Here is a 20,515-nt window from a genome sequence, read left to right as displayed (position 1 = left end):
GATGGGAATATGGTTTTTGACAGAGGATGAAAAGGCAATAGAAAATTGCTGATTCCAGACAACATCCAGTGCAGCTTGAGAGCACAGCAATAAAAAGACCTCGACTGACTCATGACTTTGTCTGGAGCTCTTAAGGCTGTGCTGCACTTTGGAATTCCTCTCACAAAGCCAGACAGTGCTGTCCAGAGAAAAGTGTTTCGCCAGATTGACAGTGGGCTATTACTTTACACTGTGTGTTAGTGAGTCCAGCACATGGTGGAGGTTTATTACTGACCACAGCCACAGACAAACAGACTGAAAAATGTGCCTTGAATTGGACTTAACTGCCTCATGTAATTGTTTCCTTGAACATTTGAGGTGAGTGTGTTGAGTTGCACAAAAAGCCTGGTAGAGATTGACATGAATGGTGTTGGTGCTGGTGACAAAGTGGATGTTAAGAGGTTAGGTAAGTGCTTTATACAACATGGCTCATTCACACCTAAGAACAACACCTTTCTTTCTACACCTAAGTGCTTTCTATCCAATATTTACAACATAACCCTTATACTTAACAGGCCACTGGTAACCTGATAAATTGTTAAGACATTAAGAAAAGTGTGTTTTATGAATAATAATGACATGGCTTGCAGGTACCCTTTGGCATATCTAATCTATGAAGTCAGTAAACATTTTCCTGGTGAGTTTCTGGTCTTATTGGAGTCTTTCTGAATGTAACATGCCGTTCATTTTGTAAATTATGGTCTCCTTCAGAGTCAAAAAGGACTGTGAACCAGCAGTACCACCTTGTGATTGACAATGCGCTACTGCATAAGCGTGGAGTGTCCCTTACTCCATCCATTCATCCATTACTTCCAGTTTCAGAACACCACACTGATGGTGATGCCCAGAGTGTTGAGGTTGAGGCTGCACTAACCAATGGGTGACATTCAGTCTTGGGGGTTCAATTCAATTCAATTTTATTTAAACAATGCTAAATCACAACAAAAGTTGCCTCAAGGCGCTTTATATTGCACAGTAGATCGTACAATAATAGATACAGAGAAAAACCCAACAATCATATGACCCCCTATGAGCAAGCACTTTGGCGACAGTGGGAAGGAAAAACTCCCTTTTAACAGGAAGAAACCTCCGGCAGAACCAGGCACAGGGAGGGGCGGGGCCATCTGCTGCGACTGGTTGGGGAGAGAGAAGGAAGACAGGATAAAGACCTGCTGTGGAGGAGAGACAGAGATTAATAACAAGTATGATTCGGTGCAGAGAGGTCTATTAACACATAGTGAGTGAGAAAGGACACTGAAGAAGAAATCCTCAATGCATCATGGGAATCCCCCAGCAGCCTAAAAATGATTGCTTCCAAGGCAGGGACCGTGTTTGAGATCATTCACAGTCAGTTGCTGTTTTCATCTTTGGTGCATCAAGTCAAAGATAAAATTAAGTAAAAACAAATAAACAAATAAGATGGAGTCAATCTGCTATCATTCTGTGTTTGAACAGGGTCAAATTGGCAATTACATGCAATCTGTTTGTGATCATCCAGTGATTAAGTGTAATTAATCAGTGAAAATCTGTTGCCATCTGCATACACAGAAATTCAGATTAACTACAGCATTTACATTCAGAATTCATCAAGAACTTCATAAATTTGAAAGCTCAGCAGCCTTGCTTTATAGGAATACAGGAATATCACAGGAATGCAAATAGCTGGCAACAAGTGGAGCTGAGCTCTTTATTTTTGCAGATGTGCTCTTTGGTGCAAACTGTTGCAAACCAATACAAAGTCTTGCCAATCTTTCTACATTTAAAAAGTCAATGGCAGTTATTTGCATATCTTTTCCAGTCTGTCTGAGAATGATTGCAGTCATTCTGAGTCAGACTACAAGCAGTGGGAGATAGGTTGCTTCCCACCAAGCTCTGCAGTCACCTTGCGATCGAAATTGGTCACCGCAACTACTTGCACTTGGTTACCGAATATGGAAAAATTCAATGCAATTGCCAGGCAACCACCAGGATTTTGTGACTGAGTCATTAAACATGGTGCTAACTGAGAGTGCTTCTGTATTACCTCTATATTAGTACAGGGATTTATGCAGATATGTGGACATAAGGTGAGCTGGTTACCACTGTTATGCCTGTGTGGGTTTTTCTGGATCATCCAGCTTCCTCCCACAGTCCAAAGACATGCAGTTAGTGGGGTTAGGTTAATTGGTGATTTTAAATTGACCGTACGTCTGAATGGGAGGGCCAAGGGTCGTCTGGCTCTGTAAGCCCTGTGACAAACTGGTGATCTGTCTAGAGTGTACCCACCTCTCGCCCTACGGCAAACAACAAGGGTTGTTGGGGCCTGGAAGAAAATGGATGTTAAGTGGCTAACTGCTGATTAGCTTTGAACATCGCCTGTGTAACATCACCCATGTGACCTCTAGCATCATAGGTGATGTCACAGGGTAACATAAAAGCAATGTGACAACAGTGTAAGTAAAGTACTTCCTAGAGTAGTAAACAAGTAAATTAACGCATTTTTTATTCTAAATGCAATGTGTAATTTAGCTGCTGCTGGTCAAATAAAAATCTCATACTTTAATATGCACAGTACTGAATTTCCAGTCAACCAGTCCTGTCTTTTCCATATTACAGCACGTGTGGTAACTCCTTTCGGAAGCTGGAACATGTTTATATGTGTGTGTGTGTCTGTGTGCACACACAGGAGCCCTGTCGAGCCTAGACGCTGTAACAAATGATCCTGTGGGAGACGTACTGACAGCCAAGTTCTGCATGGCTCCGCGTGCCTCATCACCACTCACACACAAGTGCGTGCTGGTCCCGGGGTAAACTCCCACTGCATATCCCGTCAGCTCAGAGAAAGTGTCAATCAGCTCATCCAAGTCAGCTAAAGGGATGTGTCTACGCCAGCAAATACTGCCTGTCCTTGTCCTTCGCTACTTCTGACAGTAATAATGCCCCTCTGGCCAGGATAGTTCTTTCATTTCGGTTATTACACTTTATCATGCAAGGGAGGGGATTTTGCTGAACAAGTGAATACTGTTTCTTCACATCATCCCACCTGGGAAACGGCCAGTACAAACATTTTTTTTCAAGGTAATTCTCAGAAATTCAGCAAGCAACCTTAAAAGGACTAAAGTCAAAGTGAAAATGAGTTTAAGGTGCTTCCATTGGACACCAGAGCTCTGCCTTCAGAAATAAAACCTACTGACACTCTGTCATTTGTCATCCTAATGAATGCAAATGACCACCAAAGCACAATTATCATCACGCCGAGACCCATTAAAATCAACAAAAGTGAGTGGTTTTATCATTTAGAAAAATGCATTTGTGAGTACAGTGGTTCCCTGCTTCCTGTTTATCTCTGACGAGCAGCGTGTGCTGAACATAAAAGCAGCTGCAATGTGGCAGGCATCATGAATATCATGAAAACTTTTCAAGGTAACAGACAGACACACACATTAGTGTCACATTACAAGGCGAAGCAGATCAGTTCTGCTTTCATAAATACTGCCTTGGTTCTGTTAACTGTTGATTTGCTGCCATCTTGTGCTGAGATTTTAAAAAGCTCATTTGAATTTCATCATGTCGAAATGTTGTACGCTTTGTAAAATCTCAGCTCCACATCCAGGCTGATCTTGTGATTGGATCGGAGACTATGCATTTATGTGGGCTGCAAAGACATGCCTGGATGAGATGTGGAGTGGGAGGAAATGTCAGTTAATAATTTTGGTTAGCTGATGCTGATTTAAGAGTCTTTGATAGAGTGCATCTAAGAATATAGAGCGGGTGAAGAAAGATATTTTTTTTGACATAATAAAAAAGTGTTGTGTATTCACTGATTTTGATTTGGAATTATTCATTCTCATTCAGCACAGATACAGGTATGATTTACTCCTCTGTCTTCTTTAGTGTTTGCCCAGTTGTAGACCTGAACATCAGCGTGACAAGTTAAGAAAATGCAGCCAGCAAGGCCGAGCTTCTGACAAAGAAAGAAGAACAGAAACTCTGTAGAATTAAACAACAAGCATAAAGCAAATGTTCTTGTATTGACAAGAAGTAATCTCCTATACAATTATTACTGAGACGCTTCAGCGTCTGACGGAGACAACTGCAAACCGCCCAGTAGATGGCGCTCAATGCACACAGAGCATACAGATGTGTAGAAGAAGAGGAGGGCCTTACGAAAGTCGTGCGGGATTTTGTCCCTCCTGACTTTCCGTCGTTGTTTTGTAAAAGCATACAGTACGTGCAAGTCGACAGGTACGGAACAGTGCGTACTTTTCCTGCTGTACTCCCAACAACACAATAACATTTGTTTTCTTTATTGTGAACACGAAGGCGCTCGTGGTTTGCGCTGCACAGTGGTCTTTTTAAGGTCACGTGAAAACAGGAAGTGCTTTAGATGAACTCTTATTTAAAAAAAGAGAAAGTGATAAGAGTAGATATCAGCTGACCGAACGACTCTCCTTGTGATAGCAGGTGCTAAAGCTAGCTGTGTTGTTAGCTCGCTGATAGTTGAACTTGAGGTATTTTAGAGGATTATTGTCTGTGTAGATTAATGTGTGAAATAAGTGCATTGGTAACGTGTTTCCGCATGGGGGACACATGCAGTCATTGCATCATACCAGCTATTTTAACTCGGCTGGTTAGCAAAGCTTACATTTGGGAGTTTTAATGTTTTCTTTTGCGTTTTCGTTGGGAATAACAGTTTCTGTCTTCTTCTTGTTACTCTTTCATCAAACAGGTTCAAGGATAAAGGGCGAGGGAAACTAAGCACAATGTCTAATGTAAGTGATCATTTTCCTCATGCTAATGTTATGGGTACTGCTACTCTTCACTTAGGCCAAAGTAGATTTAAAAAACATTTCTGATTGTCCAAGAAATTACTTTAAATCATTTTAAAATGCTGCACAATGATTTTGAAATGATCGAAACCCTATATTTATATTAAATATAGGGTTTCAGTTACAGGCAGTACTAGCTGTTGGCCCATTCAGGCCAGTAACATTTTTATTCACCACTCAAGTGTAGCATTAAAGCAGACTGAAACCACTAGTTTCCGCTAGTGAGTATTTTTGGGGGGGGGGGGGTTAAAAAATCTAAGACAGGCAGTATTTTCATATTAAAAGATCAAAACTTCATCAAACCACATGTTCAAATTGTTTAAATGCTAAAGAGAACAATATGTTTTATCTGTTTCCAGCCAGAATAAAAACAAGATAAAAATCAAAGCTGTTTTTATGCAGACAAATGTCTTAGTTTGAAATAACATTAAAATTGTCAGATTTCAAATAAACGATGTCTCAACATAAAAGAGAAAAGATGAAGGGAACACTTAACTCATAAAAATGAGTTTTTAACAGTCGTCTAAAGAAATGACACAGTCAGCTGACCTGATTGGCGGAGGTAGGCTGTTTCACAGTTTGGGCGCCACTACCTCAAAAGCACGATCATCTCTGGTTTTATAATCCGAGCGAGGGACAGTTAGGAGACTCTGGTTAGAAGATTGGAGAGGTCAGCTGGAGTGATAAGGTCTTAGAAGCTATGTTATGTAGGAAGTCCATGTGTTGAAAACAAACTGTATCATCCTTCTCCTCTTTATAAGATCAATTCCAAAAAGATTTGAAAATGTTTTGTCTGATCACAGGAAAGTATTAAATTCCTCAATACTGCAACATATTGGATGCATCTGGCTCTTTATTTCCAGAGAACCAGAGCTAAATGGCAGCATCCAGTTTGTCCTAAATAAAACATACAGTAAAAGTATGAAGCTGCAGACAGTGCACTGTGGGCAGGGCACTGTTCCTGTTTCATGCATCTGTCTGTTAACACATGATGTTGTCTGTCTGCAGGTGCTGTGTGGTCAAAGCAGGGCGGTCCTGTCTCGTGCTGCTGGCCGTCGAGCTTTAGCTTCTCTCAGGGCTGGAACAAGCAGAACCTTCTCTGCTGCGAGCTCGGATGAGCCTTACATAGCGGTATCACACACAGACTCAGGTGAGTCGCACAGGAAAGGACGTCAATGCCGTTTTCAGTAGTAAACTGTTTAGCAGTTTACTACTGAAACAGACGCTGACAAATCATCTTTGTCATGTCACTCCAGGCCCAAGGACCGTGTGGCCTGATGAGAACATGGGACCATTTGGACCTCAGGACCAGCGCTTCCAGTTGCCTGGTAACGTTGGGTTTGACTGCCACCTGGAAGGCATGGAGGACCAAAAGAAGGCTCCGGTCCACAAGACGGTGCCTGATGTGCTGACGGTTCCAAGCAGCACAGAGAGACACCAGTTCGTACTGGCCCAGTTTGTCAACGAGTTCCATGTAAGATTTTTGAATAGTTACATTATGAGCTGTAACGCAGTCGGAGCTTTTAGGAATACAGTTCAGAGCAGCAGAGAGAACAAATTAAAGTCAATGTCTCTGATTTATTTTAAATGTAAGTGAGCTGCTGTGGCTCATTGTTTATGGGAGAAACACAGATTACAGTAACACTTCATTCTAAGATTCCAAGTGTGACAATTAACAATAAATAAATGAAAAATTGAAAAAATAAGCCAGAGCTACATTTTTACCACTTTAGTCTGAGAGCGTGTGTGACTGTTTGTTTTTCAGGGAAAACTGGGGCCTATTTCCACGAGAGTAAGCAAAGCTGAGCAGTACTTTAATCAGACAGAAACAGACTGTGCCATAAACTCCTGCCCAGAGCTGCTGAGGAAAGGTAAGGGAGAGTCACCCAGCATTGCCTTTGCTGACTGTGAGTGTGGGCAACACATGCCAAAATGATGTCTGGATATTTAAGGAGAATTTACGATAACAATATTTCTGATGATATAGAAGAAAAAAAACTGAATAATGTCAAATTGTGGTCATAAATATTGTGTACTTGTAAATCAGACTGTGTAGTTGTGAACTGAGTTTTGTAACCTTGCAAACCAAAATATCTGAAAGATTGATGTTTGTGCATCTATAAAAAAAAAAGATTATACACATACAAAGCAAAAGACTAACATAAAATTTTCAGATATTTTGGTGTGCAAGGTTACAAAACTCAGTTCGCAACTACGACAAACAGAATGGTTTGAGGCATGTCATACAGAGATGAAAAGAGTTATAATTGGCTTTATTAACATGTGTGTCTCAGATCTGGAGCAGTTGTTTCCTTCGGCGCCCACAGCTTCCATCACAGTGGTGACGGTCACGCAGACGAGCGGTCGGTCGGAGGACAAGGAGACAGAGCTGGATAGAGACCAGCTGCTAAGTAAAGTAAGTCCTCGTGTGTTGCCCATTACAGACTTAAAGAGGTTGTAGCAGTTGGTGACTGTGACTTTGTCCTAACTGCAGTTTGTGAGCGGGGCGAAGGAGATGTGTTTCGCTCTGTGGACTGCAGGATACTGGGCAGACTTCATTGACCCAACAACGGGAGCAGCAGTGAGTAATTCTGTGTTCACTAGTGATTTGCTGTGCCTGTTCTGTACCGTCTCAATCTGCAATCTAAGCTCACAAAGCATATACTTATTCTATGAATGAAGCTTACGTTAGTTTAATTTTCTTTGATAGAAAAATGTTATATTGAACTAGTTGTCTGTTAGGTGGAAAAAGCCCAAACATAATATGAAACCACACATGCTTATAAACCTTTTGCTTACAGTGTTTGGAAAATATGGAAAAATGTATTTTCCCTCGTAACATTTCTAGAGATTTTTCCCGTTAAACTTCCTGTCAACTCAAATTCTGGTAGTTCAGCTGTGATTAAGAAAACTGAGGACAACAAACAGAACAATATTGTTTTAATAATGTAATTTTTCCCCCTTTCCTCAACAGTTCTTTGCGTCTCCATTGGGCGAAACCACACTGCGAACAGACAGTGAGCTGGGACATCGGGGCTTTCACATTGAGGTGTCGAGCTCCTGCACAGTCATCCGCCATATCCTCAGGGGGACTCCTTTATTTGTGGGGACTATTTTCACCAACGCACCTGTTCAAAGTGCTGCTATTGCTAGACTTCAAGGATTTTCAGACGCACTCAGTGATGAGGAATAAACTTTTTTTTGTTTTTTTTAAATAGAATAGAATCAAATTCAAACTGAAGGGTTCTGTTTATGGTTTGAAGAAGCCGCTAACGTTTCCTGTTATGGAGCTGGTTTGTATCAATGGGAAGTTGTGTAATGTTGTAACACAAAGCATCTGTGCAGATCTTGGTGTTGCTAAGGATCTAACTGACACTCTAATGCAGACGTCAGTGCTGTGTCTGACTGACAGAAGCGTTACCCTGCACTGCATGCAGGGAGACACTCAGAGAAGAAACAATTTCACAATGTGATTCGTCTGTAGACAATGTTCATATTTTACAGTTTGAGTATTTATGAAATACCTGGACAGATGTTCTACAGCTGTTGGTGCTAGCTACCAGGAAAATCTTTCTGTTTCAAACACCTTAACATGTTAGCGGCTCATATTCTTTTTACAGCAGCATGTACAGTGTTGGTTTTCTCTGATCTGTTGCACACAGTGTAAAGAAACGATGGAGAAATATTATAAATAGTTTCAGAAGATTTAGATTTATTATGGGAACAACTCCCAAAATACACACTGACCTGGATGAACATGGACACACTGCTTATTAAATTATATTTATGTACTTCAGCTTTTTTGTGACTGGCTGTGTTTTGCAAACAGGTTTGAACAACAAGTGGGCGGGGCTTCCGTGCTCTCAACCAGTGCTCTGATGACCATATTAGGGAGTCCTGAGAGCTTGAAAAAGGAAGGCAACTGGACTTCTTTAGGTTTTAAAAGTCCAGATGTCTTCTCTCATTATTATTATTTAAGTCTAATGATCTGGATGACTGAGAACCTTCAATAGATACCATATTAGGAATATTCACCATCATCACGCAGAGCCAGGAGTGGAAGACATATATGAGACAGAGTGTTTAGAACATTGTGAAGCCTGAGCTTTTGACTCAGAGATTACTTGTACATGCACTGACCTCATTATTTGAAACTTTGGCAATGTTTATTATGAGCTATATACAAAGTAACATTATAAATATAACAGAAAACACAGAAATGCAGATCGACTATTAAAAAAGTGGAAAAGGAGATAGGAAACCAAAGTTGAATCAGTTGTCTTACATATAAAAATGTCTTTAAACCTTCAGTTTCTGAAACACGCAGCCAACACAGGTCCCAGTTCTGCCGCTACACATACCAGCTGTTCTCTTCGTACATGCTTTCTTAAATGATGTCTCAAACACGACCAGCTGTGAAGATGACAACAATGATGGCGATGATGATGTAGCACAGCGCTCTAGAATGAAGACTCCCGCTCAAACTGACCAAAGGAGAAATGGAGGAGAAAATGGCGCTGCTGTCATTTCTGGGCACCAACACGTTGCAGATGTTGCCCTCACAGCAGGAAGAACACACCTGAGGGACGAGAGGAAAGCCTTTCACGTTAAGGTTGAGGAGACATCTGAAGGCAGAGCTCTCCACGTACCTGGTAGCCAGTATCGGCAACGTCAGCACAGCCAGTGAACAGACACTCCTCCATGATGGCACAGCGCTTGGTCACAGACACACTTTCCCCACTTCTATCCATCATGTGGAGGGTGGAGCAGTATTTAGTATCTGAAGGACAGTAAAATTCCCTTCATGTGACCAATTATGTCTTAATGACTGTTGACAGATTCACAGGCAGCCCCAATATGAGGAGTACAAAGTTTAAAACTGCCAATAATTATTTAAATATAGAAAGATAAGAACTAGCAAAACGGTGCTCTTCATTGCATGACACTTTCAGCTTTTGGTGATCACAGTTTGTTTAGAGAGTTGGATGGCACGCAGATGATTTTCAGATTCCACAGTGGGCTCTGGCCCTACTGAGTTTGGGAAAAGGTGTTTCCATCAACTCTGTCTCACTGCACATTAAGAATGTGTTCCAATTGCCAAGCACACGTAGCTCCCTGTGAAGTGGACCGAACATGCGAAGTAAGATTCCAAGCAGTAGGGAGCAAAGTTCCTCTGTTGAAAGATAACTGTGGGAACATCTATTCATCACTACATTCTACAACGATGAGCAAGATTAGCCATCAGTCGTCACACCTTGCTGAAGTGCTGGCAAAAAGGGGCATGCAAATGAGATTTTGGAGGGGGGGCGGGGGGCTAGCATCTCCCTCCATTCACCTCCAAAACCACCTGCAGCAAATGGGCTGCCCTTCTCTAAGTCTGATTCTGCTGTAGGCCACTTCCGCTTAGAAGGGAGTTCTTCCTTCCTACTATCACCAAATCACATAGATTGTCTGATCATTGGGTTATCTCTCTGATATTATACCTTTGTACATAAAGAGCCCTGAGATGACTGCTGTTGTGTGCTGATGCTTTACAATTAAAAATGAAATTATGTTTGTATTTTCATTGTAAGTAATATCGCATATTTTATATATAGTTTTTATAGCACATTGTTAATATCTTGAGCGATAACATTGCACATTTATTGAGTAGTGATGCATTAATTAATCATCAAAGTAGGAAAGCTGTGTAACAATATGTTTTGATTTTAATAAATGATTTTTAATTAATTAAAATTATAAATTAATTACTTACTAATTACTAAATTATTATAAATGTTTTTTATATCAATCTATTTTATTTATTTCAATCATTTTGTTGATGTTTCTTTTGTTTGTGCATTCCCAAAGAAACATGTTTCTCAAGAGAAGTCACTTGAACTGACATCTCCTTGAGCATTCAGCCACAGATGAATCAAAAGCTGACGTACCCTTTGGACAGTACACGTCCGGGGCCCAACGGTTGCAGTCGTAGTTGTCTACAGCATCTTGGCATGTGAAGCACTTGAATCCGCCAGGGTAAGGTGTAGCTGTGGAGACACAACTGTATTCAGTTTCAAGTTCAATAAGTGAAGAAGGTGTGTTTTCATTCGTCCTGTGTGTAATATCATTCCTGCAGAAAGGGACCTTCATTCATCAACCTTCTGGGGTGTTTTTTTTTAATTAGCTCATCAATCATTGTACACATTCTCTGTGTTTCTGGATGATTTCAGATTCATTATAAGGGAGACGAATGTCCTAAAATTCGTCCACCTGTGCCTTTTTCCTTCTGGCTTCTGACATGGTTATGAAGTTGCCTTCAAAGCAAAGATAGGACCAGAAGATGTGAAGGGCTTGTTAATCAAAGCTGGAGGGGCCCCCAAACCAGGTGCACTTTGGTTAGCCTTGTCAATGCAGAGCAAGAAAATTGAGCGTACGAATCCTCCTGAACTGAGTTTCCATCTTATCCCGAGGCTTTTTTTTCCAAGGTGCCCCGACTTCCTTGCAAAGACATGTGTGTTAGGTGTTTGGGGATTGGATACTGGGCTCAGGTTTGGATGTAAGATAGACAAAGCTCTTAAAGTATATAAACTATGACTCTCATAAGTATTCTCATAGCTGAGAATCAAATCAAAACTCCTGCTGTAACATTATTTGTTGCAGAAAAGGTTTTGAAAAAGCCAAGTGTGTCGCTGTGTTTGTGTTGTTCACAATTCCACGAGGCCGAGCAATTTGTGCACCTACAATGGCATATCCAACACCATGTCATTTTTGTTTCACAATACTAACATTTAATTTTTATCCCCAAAACATCAGTTTTCTGTGGCATATTGTGACACTATCACTTTACCTAGGAACCACCTGGCAGCAGGCTAAAATTAGCTGCTTTTTTTTTCTTTACACACTTAAAAACACCCTGCTGTTTTATCAGTAACCTCTGATTTGCGCCTAAAAAAGAAAAGTTATTGAGTAAGTAAGTCATGATTGATGTAGACAAATAATTTCCATAAGTTCTCAATGGGCAATTGAAATGTGTGAATACAAAGTTACAAAACTGCTTTTTTTGGTCATTAGTAACACAAAACCAACTGGTCTGCAATGCTTTGTATACCACAGTGGGGAACATGTAAATTATGCTTATATTACTAACTGTGTTAATAACTGACTGTCATCTGACTGTTACTTTAGAAAGGACAGTAGCATTAGCATAGGTGCACTTTCTTGGTAAATACATTGTACACTTAATAATTTAAAATAAAACAACTCTGTTGTCCAGTTTTTTGTTTATTGTAGGCAGAAATTTATGTCTTATATTGAAAAAAATCTACTAAAACTACTCAATTAAAACAAATCATGTTACTGTCTAACATGTTTCTCATTAAAGTAAGACACTTTAGCTGTTTTACTGGATATTTATATGTTTTAGCACATTTCATATATTAATTTAAATATGTGTATTTTGACTTTTAACTATTAGTTCTTTAATTCATTTAGTGTGTGAATAAACATCTATAGTATATCACATCCTCATACAGTCTCTACTTTTATGCAAATCAGAGATGGATAAGCAGAAAATGTAAAAACTTCCTGATCTGAGATGAAATTACACATGTGTATACATTTATATGGATCATTTTAACTCCATTTTGAAATAATAATAAGAGTTGCAAAGTGCAGAATCAGAATATACAGGTAACCTAACAAAGAGTGAAAGGTGTTTTAAGCTGAGGAAACATCATAGGTAATGAAAATTCAGCTCAGGTGAACTTTGTTTGTCTCTATTCATGTGAGTCCTGCAGCTCATTTTTACATGAACACAAACTGTACAAACAAGCTTCTGGTTGTGAAACTTTGGGTGAATTAACAATATGGCATTTGGTCAATCACCTTCTGATTTTCTGCCTATTTAACAATTATACTGATTGCTAAAAAAGAAGCAATAAATCTGTAGTCTGTGTCATAGATGCTCTCCAAAGATTTGTTTTCCAGAATCTATGGATACTCATCAGTCTTCTCCACGTCTCTGACTCAGGGATCAAACAAGGATCTGTTTGTAGGGAATCAAATGGGACAGCTACAAGTCTGAGGGCCGGCCACGTTTCAGTCAAAGAACAACAAAGACACAAACCAAAGGCTTTGATGATCATGAACCACATCCTTGTGTAATGAGTTTCCAAGATTTTTTTCAGGAATTTTGAAAAGGGATTCATCAGTCTTATTTCCAAGAAGTAATTCCAAATAAAGATTAAATACATTTGATACATACATCCTAGAAGCAAGATGTGGATGCAACTTTATTTATTTATATTTTAATATATTGTAATAAACTGTTGTTTTGGCAGCTACAACTGATTTAAATACAAAACGAAACTTTCCATTAAGTTTCATTTGTGAATGTGTTGTGTTTAAATGCTTCTGTACTCACTTGTTATTCATTCAGTTAACATGACTTTTGTACCTTTGTAACACTTATTTATTTAAATAAAACTACAGTCTTGCTTTCTACACCTTGCTTGCTTTCTGCTTTTCTTGCAGCTTGTTCCTGATAGATATTATTAAAATGTTCCATTCAAGTTCAGTGCACACTATTTAAAAACTATGTCGCTAATATTATTCAGTCATATTCAGTATCAAACCTTTAAACAAATTGAGATGTAAAATAGCACTCTCATACTCCTACTTGAGGGGTGCAGCAGGATGATATCCTTCATGGAGAAGTCCCGTGACTGTGCAGTTTTCAGCCAGTCAGTGATGGTGGTCAGCAGCAGGACCCAGGCCACTGTTGGCCAGGCCTCCATTATTGGACCAGAGTGTCTTCATGCACTTAGGCCTGCTGAACATGAGTGGATTAAAATGACAATATTAGAGAATCTTAAACGGATAGAGAATGTAAACACTCAGCCTCCCTGAGGTTTTTTCAAATGTACTACAGTCTTTTTAGTGTACTGTTTTTTTAATGTACAAGAAAGCATGATTAAACCACAGTTGAACTCAACGAAACATCAACAAAAGGCTTCAAGTGGCTAATAATAGAACAAATAAGTCTATAAAAGTGACCACCTGTGTTTCCTTCTCATGCTGTGAGCCTGCTTCATTAATCAAATGTCAAAGGACCCCTACGAGCCAGCTTTAAGCCTCAGCATCCCTTTCTGGATTTAACAGATAATGACAGTGCTGATATTTTCATATTTTACTCAAGAAACTGAACACTGCTCATGTAAACCTATATTAATGCTCTCATTATTTTAATGCCAATCAATAAAACTCTCTAGCAACTATTCTTGAACTAATCTGAAGGTAATATGAAGTTTATAGGTCTGTAGCAATTGACCTTACAGAAAGTTGGCATCCTCTGTGGACTATGCGCCCCATCATCCACTGACCAGCATCAACACCTGCAGGAGCCACCACAGAGGTCAAGTGTAGTGCATGTCGGCTGGAAGGGGAGAGGACCTGGTGGGCCGATCCCTGACTGTTGAAATGAGCTCTATTGACACAAAATGTCACCCGTCTCGTGGAGAAGGAGACTGAGCTAGTGCTTGAGGTTACTGGAATCAATCTCCTGGAAAGGGGCTGGCCTCCCTCCAGTCTGGGGTTGCCCTTGGTGAGAGATTGCGGGCAGGGGTAGGTAGGTATACTTGTATCCCGCATTGGAGTACTTCCTATACGTTGGGGTTCTCCCCATATGGAAGAGTGTTGTCCCTGACTATTACTTCAGCTTATGCACCAAATTATACTTTAGAGTATCCAGCCTTCCTGTAATCACTGAAAAAATGAGTATGGTTTGGGTAATCTGTGGGACTCTAGAGGCAGCTGACAGGTACCAGCTGGCAGATTGCAGCTTATGTAGTTATGAAACAAAAAGTCTGGTGTGGGAGAAGTTTGGTGAGCTCGTGGAACAAGACTTTTGGTCAGCGTTGAAACGATTCTGGCAAACCACCAGATGACTCAAGAGGGAAAAGTGGTGTTCTATCTATCTATAGGGGTGCTGCTGACTTCAGCTGAGGGTATAGTCGGAATTCTGTAAGGATCCCCTCAATCCCAATTACTCCCATTACTAGGAGTGAGGTCATTGAAGCAGGTAAACAACTACTTGGTGGCAGGGCCAGTGGGGTGGGTTTCTTAAGCCTCTGGACGTTATGGGGCTTTCTTGGTTGACATCCCCATGCTACATCACATAGAGATCTGGGGCAGTGCCTCTGAACTGGCAGACTGGGGTGGATGTTCCTATCTTTAAAAAGGTTGACCAGAGGGTGTACTCAAATTGCAGGAGGATCACACTACTCAGACTCCATAGGAAGATTATGTCAACATACAAGAGAGGAGACTATGTCCTTTTGTCGAACCTTGGATTCAGGCGGAACAAAGCAGTTTTCATCCTGGTCATGGAACTCTGGACTCTTTGGGTTGTGTTGGAATTTCCCAGTCAGTCTACATGTGCTTTGTGGAGACTGTATTCAGTCACATGTGTAAATGCTGTTAAATAATGTTCTGTGTAGAGTTCATGATGTGGATGATTGATTTATAATGGGTTACATAATTTCATTAATGTATATAGTTAGTGTTAAAAATGTCTTTATTTGAAATGTACATGTGTAAAGTGTAAGAGCTGGTGTCTCGTGAGAACACCCTTAACGAGAGTACGCGAGAGCTTTCATGGACTGCGAGGGAGCAGATGTCTCTCATGAAGCGTGTTAAAGGTTTATTAAAAGAAAAGCAACACAAGGACTTAAGGACCTCTTTTCAGGACAAACAGTCAATGAGGTATTTGTCATTTGAGAAATGTTTTTATTTGTGTTTGGACTTAATATGTGTACTGTGAAGTTGCTAACTGGTTTGTACTGTTCACTCGTGACCAGTTCTCACGGCGTACTGGCGATGGTGAAGCTAAGGAGGAGAGAAAACCCAAGTAATAAACGCCCGTTTTTGTGTCTGTGTTGTCGTGAAGACAGCTACAACATGCATCAGGGGATTCTGGGAGCTTCAGGAGCATGGAGTATCTGGCTTGTTGCTACTAGCCATTCAGCCCCCGCACAACCGCAGTGATAGTTTGATCCACATTGCCAGCAATAAGTCAGAGTCATTGTAGTAAAACTATTTATTTTGCTACAATAAAAGCCTCATAGAGGATCTTGAGATTGTATTGATATTATATCTCAATCCTGAGCTTTCAGTTAGAGTCCAGTCAGAACACACCCTCTTTTTAGATTCACTGAGACGTCAATCAATGAATTACACACCAGATGACCTGGTTTTATCCCTGACTTTTATGTTTTATCCCCAGGCATTGTGCCAGACTGTGGAGCTGTAAATGCTTGTTTTCTTTGCATTATGCATGCCCCAGTAAAATGGATCCACATCTTTACTTCAGACCAAACACCCATACTGTACTTCAGTGCTACAAGAACACACGTGTTTTACTTCAAACACAAAGACGTGATTATAAGTCATAAGACCTGAAACGAAAATAATTTCATTAAAAGGAAGCTTAGTAACTGATTGACCACATACATTTTCAGACAAAAATGTTAATTTTCAATGAGTCCAGGTTCTCAAATGTGAAAATGAATGCCACAGTGTCTAAGTGGTAGTTAATATTCAGGATTAAAATAATTAAAACCTCCTCTCTAGATTTGCATGTCTTTTCAGCATGTGAGAAACTAATAAACACACGAAAACACAAAAAGGTCTGTAAATCAGGCTTAATAACAGGATTAATCTAAAGCCTTCACAGCGGTCTCCTAGTCTTCAGAGAGGTCCACTCCTATTGCATTCATCAAGCTCCTCGAAGCACAGTGCTACTGTATAGCTCTTAATCATACGCTGTATGCTGAAAGAAAAACTTGAGATTAGGTCTCAAACTTTGAGCTGTCTGAAGGATCCCTGGCCTTGCCTGCAGTAAAATCTGTTTTTAGGTCTGAGAGGAGAAGGCAGGAGTGCAGGGATTACATACAAAGGCTCCCTGTTATAACTGGGGGGATGGAGAGGGTTCAATCAGCACCAACCAACTCCTTCGGGTCCCAGTTAAAAGGCTGTAGAAGGCTAAAAGAATCTGAAGGAGAGTCTGTCAAGACAACAGGGGATGAAATTTAGAGATAGTCTAAACCGTAGATTGTTATCTGGTTAGTTATACATCTGGATGCATCCACACATTACAAAAAAACTAATGCGATGCAGATATATGAGCTAAATTGAAAGAAATGGCTTGGAGTTTAAGATGAATCTTATGAATATATATTACTTGACATACACTAATGAAACAAGCGACAGACCCAAACTGTCGTGTGGACATCATGAAGTTCATAATTAGAATTATTTGCACTTCATTTTTCATTTTTGGCATAAAAGAAAGTAATGTTGAGAAACAGGTGCAACTTGTTACATCTTTGAAGAGAAGATGTGGAGGCAAATACAATGAAAGACTAATTAGTGACGGAACACAAATGGAAACTACAATATGTCACATAAAAAAGTTAAAAACAAAAAAGAGCGAAACATTAATCTGATCTAATAATAATGGTGGCTCCAGTGGTTCCAAACCATTTCAGTTAACTATACCTCCACAGTTATGTCAAATAAACTCAAATATCACCTCACTGATGATGAGATTATTTCAGTGTAATTTAACCTGATTTTTTTTAATAGAACAATATTTAATTTTGCTGCGATATTTACAACACAATTGAACTTGAAAGCAGAGTTGGTTAAACTACTTTCTACTTTTGTAGTACAACAATTATCTGTGTGGTGTCTGTATTAGCTTTTTACATGTATCATTTGGGCATTATTTTGAGCAATTTTATTTAACCACCTGTCCCCTAAAGCTCTATTGCTAGCTAAATTGTTAAATGTTAATCCAATAATGTTAGCTTGATAGATTTTTAGTATTATTATTATTTTCATCCACTATTTGAACTACTAAGTTTAGACATGAACTAACAGTATATAATAGTGTAACCCATAAATAAATGTAAACTTTTTTTTTAACCATTATCCATGCTGATAATTATGGCTAATTATTAGCCATTATGGCAACTATTATCCAGTACCAAATTATCATAATGATATGTCCATTACATTTTTGTATTGAAATTTTATTTTATTTTATTTTTAATGTTAAGAACTACAACCTTATTTAAGTTGCTTTTAGCTAAATATCTTAACTGCTATCAAATTTTAGCTAACTATTGAGACTGAACAGCCTCAGCAGGTTTGCCTGAATATTATCATTTTAGCTAATTTAACACTTTCCCCATTACATTTTGAACTTCAGCTAACTTTTTTTCTTGTTTTAGCTATTGGATTTCCAAAATCATAATGTTCTAGTGTTGCACTTGACTCAGAATATCTTCATTTCCTTTAGTTTACACCCAGGCAAACTCAGTTGTTGAGCTAATAGATCTAATTTAGCAAAATCCACTCACCCTGCAGTCTGACCTGACAGAAATAGCTGGCTTATTGCTCCAAATTGGTCATGTGTTTCAAAAGAATACTTGATCAACATTTAGACCACCAGGGTTGGCTTTGAAGTTCAGCAGCTCAGCTCTATTGACCAGACACATATGGCAGGGGCTTAACTTCTTTCATTCCACTGATTTTCCCCCTATCTAGTCTCACGTCAGAGATAATTGACTGCATTCAGAAAATTCTTGTTTCTCTTGTCTAATTGGGTGGTTGAAATGTCAACCCAAGCATCGCCATCTGGATTTACTGACACACTACATTACTGCGTGATTTTTGTGAGGTTCTTGCTTAGCTCATAAAACATCTGACATTTTAACATTGTTTAACATGACCAAAAAGGTCACAGCTGGCTAGACACTCTAAATGAATGTAGTCTCTTTACTGCCTATTTGTATTAGCTGATTCATTATGATACATAAATCAAGATAATATGACAAGCAGACATTCCTTAGAAGCACATGTGACCTGTGCTATATAACATTCATAATTGGATTATTATCTCTTGTTATCTCTAAAGCTGGTCCAACTTTAAACTGTAACCTATTGTGACCAAACTAAAAAACTTGGTTTTAAAACCACAAAACAGTCGTGCTGAGAGGTCAAGTCTAAAGAACTGGACTTTGTAAGTGTTTATTTTAAATTTTCATCAACATTTAGGTAGCATAGCTTCCACACTAAGTATAAGGAAGGATTTAATTGAGTCCAATACAATATTTTTGCAATGTAGCTGCTCATATTTATATGTAAAATAGGGGTGAGAGACATGTAGGTCAGGACCAGAACTGACCCAAAAACTCTAGGTTTTGTTCTTTTGCACATCCACTTTGAAGGACATGCAATAAAAACATGTAGTATAAACTGTACTTTCTGAAAAGAACGGCAGATTAAATATAGCTTTATTGGTCTGGCAACACTTCAGAATAAACTGGGTTATATGCGGCCCATAAACTCAAATGTAATGTTCTTATCGCTGTCAAAATGATTCAATCATAAAGCAGAATATAATGTAGACAACAAACTTTGTACAATACGGACTGTAGGCGCACTTCACACAAAGTCTACCACATTAAAAGCACCATGGCGACTTGTGTAATCACAGTAAATTTACAACTTTTAACACGGTACAAAGATTTACTGGGTTCCCACATAGTTCAGTTTAAAATCACATGTTGTCTCCACAACTATATTTGCTCTTCACTGAAGTGGTGAATATGAACTAAATCTCACGATCAAAAACATGACAGCATTTCATGAAATATCATATCTTCAATTCATCTAAACTTAACGCTTCTTAATTGCACTGATGCGCACTGAATTGATTTAAACTCACATGTGTTAGTGCAGCTTGACTCTACGACTTTATCGCAACACTATTCTAATAAGAACTTACCAGCTTTAAATGCTCGATAGGACGCTCTCCATTCGGCGCGGATGAAGCTCAGAAACTAGTGAAGTGCAGCTCCGCGCGGCTGAGGAGGGGAGGAGGAGGCTGCAACGTCACAGACATCGGCACTCCCACGACTAGAAATAGATCATCCAAAAAACAATGTAGGCTAATGTTTTTTAATCGGTTTTTTCTATTCACCTTTTTTTCATGGCGCGGATTAATATATTATATATAGTAATGCACTGATATACAATATTTTCCCTTTATGATTTTTTTTAAAATACGCATTTTCTTAGTTATCAAAATGTATTACTTTCATGAACGAATTATAAGTATATATATGCTATTTTTCTTTTTTTTTCTTTTTTTTCTTAATTTAATAAAATACTTTATACAATGTTGCTGCGAGTTTTAGCCGCTACATGAGGTCATATAACCACTGTTTGTGAGTGGGAGGGGCAGCGTCCCGCCACCTCAGTAGAATTGCCTTCCTGGCCAACTGGGAACAGAATGGTAGCGCCTGTATTTTAGAGGCCAGTAGAGGCACCTCATTCCCACTGATGCCAAAGAGAGAAAGCAGGGGGCCAGGTGGCAGCATCACACAGAATCCTGGACAGGGTTTGGAAAACCTTTGTCCAGAACTGGTCAACTTGGGACAAGACCAGGATCAGTGAGGCTTCAGCAGTTTTGAATCTATCACACTATGGAGTTATTTCAGGATGGATATGAGATAATCTGGATTTTGAGAAGTGGGCTCTATGCACCGCTTTGAACTGGATTAAACAGTGGAGGGCACATAACGGTGTTGTGTTGACATGTTAGCGTATGGAGGCCCATG

At 39.4% G+C, this 20,515-nt stretch overlaps 2 protein-coding genes across 7 annotated transcripts; one reads left to right on the top strand and one right to left on the bottom strand.

Moving 5' to 3' along the window:
• The first annotated feature begins 4,190 nt into the window (after window positions 1–4,190).
• On the top strand, window positions 4,191–8,643 carry mmadhca (metabolism of cobalamin associated Da). Of its 4 annotated transcripts, none has more exons than XM_031757815.2 (8): window positions 4,191–4,263; window positions 4,748–4,790; window positions 5,856–5,997; window positions 6,104–6,321; window positions 6,613–6,718; window positions 7,142–7,263; window positions 7,342–7,428; window positions 7,822–8,643. In XM_031757815.2, exons 2-8 carry the CDS (start codon window positions 4,782–4,784, stop codon window positions 8,038–8,040), a joined length of 903 nt encoding a protein of 300 aa, XP_031613675.1. In that variant the 5' UTR covers window positions 4,191–4,263; window positions 4,748–4,781; the 3' UTR covers window positions 8,041–8,643. The 4 variants fall into 4 exon arrangements, with proteins under 4 accessions (XP_031613675.1, XP_031613677.1, XP_031613674.1 ...); XM_031757817.2 differs by having other exon boundaries at window positions 4,234–4,273; XM_031757814.2 differs by lacking the exon at window positions 4,191–4,263 and adding an exon at window positions 4,344–4,482.
• Window positions 8,052–19,801, bottom strand: lypd6 (LY6/PLAUR domain containing 6). Of its 3 annotated transcripts, none has more exons than XM_039607437.1 (5): window positions 19,681–19,801; window positions 13,501–13,659; window positions 10,778–10,876; window positions 9,497–9,627; window positions 8,052–9,426 (listed from the first exon to the last, which is right to left on the bottom strand). In XM_039607437.1, the coding sequence occupies exons 2-5, from the start codon at window positions 13,622–13,624 to the stop codon at window positions 9,247–9,249; spliced, it is 534 nt and encodes a 177-aa protein (XP_039463371.1). In that variant the 5' UTR covers window positions 13,625–13,659; window positions 19,681–19,801; the 3' UTR covers window positions 8,052–9,246. The 3 variants fall into 3 exon arrangements, with proteins under 3 accessions (XP_039463371.1, XP_031613682.1, XP_039463373.1); XM_031757822.2 differs by having other exon boundaries at window positions 13,507–13,659; XM_039607439.1 differs by having other exon boundaries at window positions 13,501–13,656; window positions 19,681–19,742.
• Between the last annotated feature and the right edge of the window lie 714 nt (window positions 19,802–20,515).

The sequence above is a fragment of the Oreochromis aureus genome, linkage group 23 (genome assembly GCF_013358895.1).
Source record: "Oreochromis aureus strain Israel breed Guangdong linkage group 23, ZZ_aureus, whole genome shotgun sequence".
Classification (NCBI taxonomy): Eukaryota; Metazoa; Chordata; class Actinopteri; order Cichliformes; family Cichlidae; genus Oreochromis; species Oreochromis aureus.
This window is presented reverse-complemented; position numbering and strand designations above follow the sequence as displayed.

What these genes read in the sequence shown, in the direction of transcription:
- lypd6 (XM_039607437.1), bottom strand. Translation starts at nt 13,624, where the DNA reads ATGGAGGCCTGGCCAACAGTGGCCTGGGTCCTGCTGCTGACCACCATC. An exon ending in GGACGTGTACTGTCCAAAGG is followed by an intron (nt 9,628 to 10,777) that starts GTACGTCAGCTT and finishes ACTGTCCTTCAG; the next exon opens with ATACTAAATACTGCTCCACC. An exon ending in TTGCCGATACTGGCTACCAG is followed by an intron (nt 9,427 to 9,496) that starts GTACGTGGAGAG and finishes CTCGTCCCTCAG; the next exon opens with GTGTGTTCTTCCTGCTGTGA.
- mmadhca (XM_031757815.2), top strand. An exon ending in GGTATCACACACAGACTCAG is followed by an intron (nt 5,998 to 6,103) that starts GTGAGTCGCACA and finishes ATGTCACTCCAG; the next exon opens with GCCCAAGGACCGTGTGGCCT. An exon ending in GAGACCAGCTGCTAAGTAAA is followed by an intron (nt 7,264 to 7,341) that starts GTAAGTCCTCGT and finishes TCCTAACTGCAG; the next exon opens with TTTGTGAGCGGGGCGAAGGA.